Raw genomic sequence first — 9274 nt, forward strand, 5'->3', positions numbered from 1 at the left:
TGTTTTATCCCTCTCTTCTTACGCTATATGCCAACGCAGTGATCGTGTCTGCAGCGTAGTTCGGGAATAATCATTCCGAACTTAACTTCCTGAGCATTTAACCTTTGTAACATTTTCTATTATTGTCTTTTGTTCTGCAAAACTTTTTAAATAGAGCAGAACAGGGCAGGTATCATTCCTACGACCCAAGCTATGAATGCGCCCGACAGATTGGTAACTGACTTGAAGCTTGTCTTTAAAACCTTCTTTCATTATTTTATCTTTCATCGTAGCTTCTGTTTCGTCAGATTATTATGTAATACCGTGAATGCCTAGGTTGGACCGTCTGCTTCGATCATCGAGATCGGTCAAATTTTCAGCTTGAAAACCCATGAGTTTCTCTATTGATTTCAAGGTTGTGTGTATTTCATGGGGCTGCTCGGTGAAGGTTGATGTTTCGTTCAGCTTTTTCTGTATTTTATGCATATAGAGTCTTAACTGGCTCTACTATCATTTCACTGATTTCAGCTTGAAGAGGAATCTGATCGTCTAATATTTGTTCAATAACTTCCTTTTGTTTCGGGCCAGGATTCGTTTCGACATCGCCACAAAGAAGCAAATTGCAAGCAGTAAAACATTCATATGGTGGATGAATCTCGTCGCTGGAAGAACAGTGTCATCAAATTACGACACGTCCGATGCGCTGTCGACGTGAAGGGGATTTGCACCGCAGCCACAGATGTCATCGGGCCACACGTGTCCTGTTTGCAACGCGGTGGAACCCAGGAAAACCTGTAGCACGTAGAACAGCGTCCTCGTCAGTGACATTTTGGGCCCAGGTTCGCCGTGCAAACTCAATTCTGTTGTTGCTACTAGTTTCTGATAAAAAAAACATCCCAGGAAATCTCTTGTGACGGAAGAAATTTTTCTGTTTGTATTTTCTAACTCTTTTGCTCACCGTTGCTGTCTAAGGCAGCTGCAAGTTTAAACTAATCAGAAAAGTAAATCTCATCATAGGCTTTGTTGCATCGTTCTTCCCTCATTTCTAAACGTCACTATTCATGCACCTGCGACGAATTGGTTTCGGTGCTCCCGCAGCCGCGCGGTATCAGTCCCAAAGCGAAACAGGAAAACAAGAGGCACGGTACCACGGCTTTTTTACATATTGAGCAATTTCAGCCTATAAAAACAAGTTACGGGAGAGACGCTTAATTTTCGCAATTTGCGCTTGATCGAGAAAAACAAATCTCTGAGATTCAACTTGGCTTGAACCTAGTTATACGAGCGAAAGCTCTCTTAAGCACGCTTTCTAATGTCTCAAATGAAATGTCAAGGTCAAGGTAAGCGGTCAATGGTAAAGGTCGAGGTCAGGTATCTAATGATCGAAAATATACGAACACATGGTCATACTAGGCCTGGGCAATGCCATCAAACAGTGAAGTTCGTTTTGGCCTTTTGAGGCATTGAAGGTCATTGCCTAAGTGGTGCCCGCTGTCTCAAATCGAAGGTCAAGGTCAAGGCTAAGGTCACGGTCTAGTTCACAGTGGTCATATACATATGAACACGTGCCCATACTACCATAGCTAGTGCCATACTACCACGCAATTGTTAAATTTGACCTTGTGAAGCATTGAAGGTCATTGCCTTATCAACATCGAAATCGCAAGTTGTACGCCGAGGAGTAGCGCTCTGGCTTTGTAAAAACAACTCCGTAACGTAAACTTCAGGGCAGTGGTACTACATGCATTTACTGCAGGAGACTTAGCACGCCTACATCTATGTTTTTGTAATTTTCAAATAAAGGTGCACTTTTGCTGGAATTTTATCGCTTTCATTGTGAAAAATGAAAAGAAGACAATTAAGACATTGCATTCGGAGTTAGCGAACCATGGCATGCTACAGTCTGATACTTCTGCATAATGAAGAGGGACTTGAAAATTTCATGATTTGTTTCTTTACTTTTGACGGCTCCGCTGATCTGTCACGCTTATCTCCTGGGACCTGCGAAACGCATTACGTAATATAACTTCGTGACAATTCCCGGTGGTGAAGGTACATTAATCGAGGTAGTAGCGCAGGCAACCGATGAAGGGACACCTCATGTCTCAATCCCTAAGTCCACTGTTATCACTCAAGAAGAGAGCTAATGAGCTTAACCAAAGCCTCCTGACGCCCAGAAAAGCTTGAGCTGTACTTGAGCTTGTTCGTCGCTGCGATCGAGCTAGTTTCAATTGCTGTAATTGCAGCTGGAGAGTCCCGTCTTGTTCTTGATATAGCGAATGAAGTGGTATGTTAGCAGTAGGGGGGTTTTTCTCAGCGGCTTTCGCCAGCCACCCTTTCTTGAAAAATATGTGGCTAGTCACGTGGGCCACAGCGCAAAGTACCACATCCACCAACCGCCCTCCCTTTCTCCATAAATTTTTTTTCGTTCTGTCAGAAAGACAGTGAAAAAATTGGCAGAGCTTTAGCATAGTTAAACATCATATTCAGCGACAGCTTCACGGCAATGGTTACGCGACGTCATCCACGTTACTACTCACATGACACCCTCCCACTTGCCCTAACACAAAACTGACAACTCACTCCAAGGTCAAAGGTCATCGTAAGACGAAAGGCGAATGATAAAGGTTAAGGTTTATTTATTTATTTATTTTTAGCCCCAAAAGTCAGTATCCTTTAGTAAGAGTTAAATTTCGAAGCTACCGTCTTGTCTTTGTTATATTTCTTTCTATTTCATTAAGTATTAATGCACCCATCCTGCCCTAAAGTGCAAGAACGCCTGCGTTTTACTCCAAAGTTTATTAACAGACAGGTTTTTTATTAAAGCGCTGCAGTCGCCGATTCTTTATTTAGACTGAACGAAACATGAAATTAAGTTCTCTGTTACACTGCATCCTTGCTCACTCTGCAGAGTAGTGCTGGACACGCTAGCTTGTTCTTCGGCGCCATGCCTGAAGAAGTGTTCTGTTTTCCCACAAAAAGACATGAAGAAAATTCGTCTTGTTCTTCACACCTATCGGAAGTCTTGTTGTGAGCTGCGTTCAACACAAACACGCATTAGTGGATTCGTAATAGAAAAGAGTAATAATATTCATCTATATTCTGGCCTTCAAGCAGTTCAACATTTGAACAAACGAAAACTTTTGAAGGCGTTTTTTTCCCTCTTCCTGTTCATGTTTTATTGCTTGGTAATGTTAAGGCAAATCACAGTTCTTCCACAGTTGCATAACGTCCGATCCCCGTGTCTTTTCACTGATCCAGGTTTTAGTCTTCTCGATCTGATCCGGCGTGAAATGATTCTTCCAGTCACCAACAACACCTTTGCGGACAAACTGTTTCTGTTCATGCATCTCCGGCAATTCAGCCGCGAACTTGCGCTGCACTTCCAAGGATTTAATGGCTTTTTCGGGTGGGAGGCTCCACAATTTTTTTAGAAAGGCCCTTTCCCCGCTGAATACTTGATTCACGTTCTCCTTGCTCGAGGCGCTTACCACTTTGTGCAGTAATGCAGGATCCTTCCGAAGTTCACTTCCGTACTGTTCTCCAAGAAAGTCAGCTACCTTTAGCGTCCAGGAGGTGCTATCCTTCTTCATATCTTCGTATGTAAAGCATAGAATGTTCGGCAAATCTCGGTGCTCGTACCAGGACAACAGGTGGTCGAAGTAGTCGCCGAAATTCAGCCTCCCCGAGATGAAAAGTTCGTGAAACCGTCCAAAGGACACGTCCTCTACACTCTTAGGTGTGAAGCCTACGACGTGATAGTAGAAGGAAACGCACACGTCATACGGATTTCTTGTAGCATAGATGTATTTAGCCTCACTCGAGAAAGGCACCTTGTGAAAAGGTAGGTGCGTCTTGATGGGCCCCGGCCTCACCATTTTTTCGGCTGCTTCAGCGCCCATAACCTCCAGGAACGGAGAAGCCAACAAGAACTCGATGGGCGTTTTGGGAGGTTCGCCCCTGTGTAGGATACTCAGTGCAAGGAACTGCGTCCACGTTGTTCCACACTTGGGGTAGGATACGACAAATATATCCCCTGGATGCGGCTTGTAGGAAATCGCGCTGCGCAAGAGGTCCTCGTGGAAAAACTCGTTCACCCACACTCCGTCCACATTTTTATTTGCCGGCATGTCCATTTTTCACTCTTGCTGCCCTGCAAAGTTTTAGCACTATCTGTGAGAACCATAAATGTCAGTTACGCTGATGTGCATTAATGTGCAGTGATTGCATATACAATCACATGGCAATCATTAAAAAAGCAAACCATCAATGAAACCAAGAAAAGCAAAACAGAGTGTAATATTTTGTTCTTAATGTGGTACTAAGCAAAATAAGCAATTATTTCTCAGATTTTTTAGAGAAGATAATTTCACGTAAAGTGGACGACAACCACGTCATGTATAAGATCCACACCACGACCTCTACATGTCACACGCTCTCCTCTACCAACTCAGTTACGCCGGCGTCGGTCCCCTCTTCGACTTTCAAGTGAATTCGTGCTTTGTGTACCCTAACCTTGATAGTGTAAGCGAGTGCTCCATCTCCCCGCAAGTTTCAGCTCTGGCGCCGCACGTGCAACAGCCTGCTCTACCGCAGGCGGCTCGTAGAGTGTCATCGAATGAGGAGGTCGGTAGCTTTACGAAAGCCCTCTTATGCAGCCTATGGTGTGAGTTGTGCCAAAACGAAAACACTCGTTATGCTGTTGAGCCCAGAAGGGTAAGGAGGTGGTGTCTGATGTTATCATTTTGTGCACCTCTAAGTTAATTTAGTTGCAATTCTCAATTAACGGCGACTATTCGAAGAAACCTACGAATCGCTTACATTAAGTTCATTTGAATCTGCATGATACTTATTTATTACAGAAATGAAGGCAATTTCTAGAAGCTAGTCATAGTCTTCCCAAACTGTCGCTAAAATATTTCGAATTTTGATACAAAATTCACTGTGCACACCTACAAAATACTGAAAGAAAGGGAGAGAGTGTATGTTTAGATGTCATATATTTTACCAGTGAGAAGTGGCGCACCAGGACAAATTATTTAGTCATCTACTGTTGAACACTTATATTAATGTTATTTTAAGTATTGACACCTAAATTGAATTCATCAGTGCAAACCATATCACCCTAATTATTTCTCGAAATAATGTCTGCCACAAGGTACTAAACTGTAATGACTTCCTTACTAAGCTTTAGCATGCGTGAGGCTAAATCAGATCGAGGTAAATGTAATTTAATCCAAAGCTACTACCTTTCATCCTAAGAATAAAGTAGCTCCTGTGCGTCATATGTACATAATGCAAGACCAACGCCTACAAACTGTTGAAGAACTTAAGATTCTCGGTGTACACATTTTCTCTTACCTTAAATCAAAGGCTCATATAGCCTATATCTACAAAAGGCTGCATGATCTCACAGGTTTAATTTCACGCTGCCGCTCCTTGATCCTCGTGAGAGCCAAACTACAAATATATGCCATGCTCTGTTTATTTCCCACATTACCTATAGTTCTCTACTATGGGCAACAAACATTGTAACAAATAGGAACGACTTACTCGACTTGCCGGGAAAAATGACTCCTCTCAAAGTAAGAATTTAACTAAATTTGGGGGGTTAATCCCACATTAGTATAGCGTAATGCCATCTGCGTGGATAATATACGTGAATTTCATTTCTTGCAATTAACCGAGTCATATCCATTCCTATGTTAAGATTTTTATGTTAGCGTCCGTTGGAGGGGTGTTGTATAAGGAGCGGCTAAAAAAAGAGCCCCCGCCAGATACCTTAAAATGAATGCTCGACCATGTGGCTGGGAGCCCCGGAAAGTTCATGCTTCACGATCTGCCTACAGATCATGGTGATGAAGCGTATGCTGCCACAAACTAAGCATGTTATTTCACACAGTGGTCAGAGCTCCGGCGCGCTAATGCCAGTGCAAGTCATGCGCTCGAGAATTACTGATATGGTCGTCTGTGGTGGCACGTTGTAGTCATTTGGCGCTATTGCAATGAAGAATAGGCTAACAAAATTTCTGACCACGTATCTCATAAGTAACAACAAAAATAATTAGTGTATACTGTGGTTTTTATTACTACAGAAATAAACAAGAAAGGCGAACTACACTGCCAATAAGAAAACAAGAAGTTACGCGGTTGATGCAGCTATACTTCTCATGAATAAACAGCCAGCAGCGAGATATAGTGATTTTAATAAAAATTCTGATCAGCCTATAAACTAAAATAATACCTTTTTGTGCCAAAGCTAAGCGTCTATTGCGAATTGAAGTTCGTAGACACGGAGAACACGATGTAAACAAATTTTTCAAACGAAGAAAAAATCTATCTATAAACTCCTGCTCAATGTATTGAATTTGGGTTATTTGGCCAACGGAAGCCCTTGGCAAGCGAAACACGCGAAGAAGCTAGCACCGAAATTTCAGGCAGCTGTCTACTGGCGTAGCTTTCCCTGTTACGTGGCAGTGAAGGAAAGACAGTAGGGCTCTGTCGTGAACAGTGCCCTTTTAAACGTGGCATTCAAGCCGGTTGTCAGCATTCGTGCCATTGCGACGTCCGCCACGACTCAGAGATCACTATGCCGAGTTCTTATAAAGCATCGATTATACGTTTTACACATCATCCTGCACCATCTATGCAAGAAAGGGATTTTGAGCGACTCCTGTTCTTCAGCAACTGGACCTTAATTCAAAAACACTGCGAACCTGAACTTGAGAAAGAAACTATTCGGACTAAGGTGGCTCACTTCTGCAGAAGTTCAACCGTGAAGTTGCACAATGGCCGCTACTGGCCCAGTGCCAACCCCCACTGGACCTGTCAGCACAAATCATGTCAGACAGTCTATTTTAAATGACAGGACTGTTTCAAGATAGTTCTTTGAAGAAATACTGACATGGTAGATCATTGGGAAGCAAAACTTCACGGATATGCGGAAGACTTTACTTCTGGCCATTTGATTCTTGTGCTGCGCGATACAAGCCATCCTCATGACCTGGCAGCAGCCCAATCTTCGCCACCTGATGCTCACTTCCTCGGCTGCAATTTTCGGGAATTGAATGCGGCGCTCCAATTGCACTGAGCGGCCGTGGTTATCGCCTCTCTTCGCCTCAGTGAATTTATTTGTGGGTTTATATGAAAAATGGCGCTTATAAAGCGGAACCCACCAGCACGAAGTCCATCAAGCGGCGCTGTGCCGCCACTTGTGCCAACATTCAGTCTGAGAGGATAAAGGGGGTAGAATTCTAAGCGTTACCTATTCATGCGTGTAGCTACGGGATGGATAGCACTTTAAAAGATTTTGTAGCTGTTGCAGTGAAGCCAAGTGTTTTCGTTTAAACTAATAAAACGTGCGAGTGTGTTTGACGAAGGGGGAATGCGAAATTTCTTTGCATGTTCGCCTTCTCAAGGAATCAAAGTCGATTACTTTTCCACAAACACGCTCCCGCGATGACCTGTTGAGCTTACATTCTGATATTTCCTAAAAATATGAGGATGCACTCAGCCAGCCATGACAATCAGTAGTGCTCCTAGCAGCGGCCAGCGTAGAACACCTTCTGTTATGCTCAGTTATCAGCCTACAACCCTAACGCATAGGCTCGAAGCGCCTGCGGATTGCAAGAAAGGCGCCGTAGATCACCACGCTTTTTGCAAGCTTGACACGGCCGTTTTCCGTGGACGCGTATGACAACAGACGTCACTGTTAAAAGCTGGTGCCGAAAGAAGAAAACAGAGGAGACGGGGAAAGCATGCTGATGGCGCTGACGATGCTGTCATGCTGCGTTCCCACTGAAGCCAGAGACCAGTTTCAGTTTGAATACGGGTGGGGATGGGAATGATTTCGCCTGCACAATGCAAAACGATATTTTTTTCCTTTCATTTTACCGTATAGGTGTGTATCCGGAGGTTGTCGTTAAGTTTGGCTACCTCAAAAGAAAAAAAAAACTTGAGTCCGTGGAAGAGAAGCAGTCGTATATGTATAGAAGTTCTGTGAGCACAATATGCCGCATGTGACTTATGACGCCTTCTTGTCACTTTATGCTCTTGCTCAGACCCGTGTGCATCACGCACATTGCCGCATCGTGTTTGGCTGGATTAGAAATATACCTTTGCATACACCTTCGACTGACTGGTTTAAGGTGCGGTCCTGCATTATTTAATCTACCTTGAAGCAAGAGGGAACATGCAAAACGCTGAAAGCAGAGCATTCTTACCGTATCGTGGCGTTCGGCAATAGAGACAAGTCTATGCAAAATGTCGCTGCTTACCATGCATATTGCAAGTATAGCCACCGGAAACTCGATTTTTTTCGTATAAAATGCAAAAAAAACTGTTCGCCTCTTCATCATGCGCACAGCTGACATATGTTAAAGTAGGCTGTGCTTGCTATAAAAACAGGACGTTGTTTTTCAGTAGAATTCATCATTTGTTCTTTACCCACTAAAAAATTTGCAACGGAAACTGCGTTTCAGGAGTACTGCTCCCATTAAGAACCCAATTTCATGCCGTGCGCATGCGATGCCGGAAGACGCTTTCCCGCTACCCTCGGTGAAGGTGTGTGACGTCACGGAGAGAGTAGGTCGTGCACCTGCGATGCCTCCTTTCCTCCTCTCCGCCACGCGTCGATGGCGAAGGAGCACACATCCGCCGGAGCTACACTTCAGGCGTCGCATGGAACACAACCAGCCTTCCGTTGAGCGCATCAAAGTGCACCTGCGTTTTATGCAGAACATACTTTCATACATTGCGCACGCAATGCCGTGTGTGTAAGATTAAACTGTCAAGAATGAAAAAATAATAAACGATGCCAAACAACGCAAAAGATGTGTTCGTCTTTATGAGCCGAACAAAGCCTTTCGCACGCATAACTACGCTCAGCAGAGCCAAAATTCAACCATTTTTTCTGGATTGCAGAGAAAGCCCCCGCCATATTAAATAAAATACCTCGTGATCTGCTCATGCGCTGATTCCAGCGCTGGAACAGTGATTTGAGGAAACAAATCTCGTGCTCTAATCGTTTCGCACGCCCTTTTCTCCCTGAAGTGAAACACATCATTACCGACTCGAAGGGGTCTGTCGGAACTATGAGCTGGGTTGGATACCTCCTCTCACCTGGGGCATCCTAGAAACACACCATTACCGACTAGAAGGGGCCTGTCAGAACTATGACCTGGGTGTGATACCTACTCTCACCGGCGGCATCCTAGAAACACATCATTACCGACTAGAAGGGGCCTGTCGGAACTATGACCTGGGTTGGATACCTCCTTTCACCGGGGGCATCCTA

The 9274-nt window shown here is 44.0% G+C and overlaps 1 protein-coding gene across 2 annotated transcripts; it reads right to left on the minus strand.

Moving 5' to 3' along the window:
- Positions 1 to 2800: 2800 nt before the first annotated feature.
- LOC144135408 (sulfotransferase ssu-1-like) lies at positions 2801 to 8334 on the minus strand. 2 transcript variants are annotated; one of them, XM_077668071.1, is made up of 2 exons: positions 8202 to 8334; positions 2801 to 4132 (listed from the first exon to the last, which is right to left on the minus strand). In XM_077668071.1, the coding sequence occupies exon 2, from the start codon at positions 4113 to 4115 to the stop codon at positions 3174 to 3176; it is 942 nt and encodes a 313-aa protein (XP_077524197.1). In that variant the 5' UTR covers positions 4116 to 4132; positions 8202 to 8334; the 3' UTR covers positions 2801 to 3173. The 2 variants fall into 2 exon arrangements, with proteins under 2 accessions (XP_077524197.1, XP_077524198.1); XM_077668072.1 differs by having other exon boundaries at positions 8256 to 8327.
- Between the last annotated feature and the right edge of the window lie 940 nt (positions 8335 to 9274).

Source organism: Amblyomma americanum, chromosome 5, assembly GCF_052857255.1.
Source record: "Amblyomma americanum isolate KBUSLIRL-KWMA chromosome 5, ASM5285725v1, whole genome shotgun sequence".
NCBI lineage: Eukaryota > Metazoa > Arthropoda > Arachnida > Ixodida > Ixodidae > Amblyomma > Amblyomma americanum.

Coding starts and splice junctions, on each gene's coding strand:
- LOC144135408 (XM_077668071.1), bottom strand. CDS start 4,115: ATGGACATGCCGGCAAATAAAAATGTGGACGGAGTGTGGGTGAACGAG.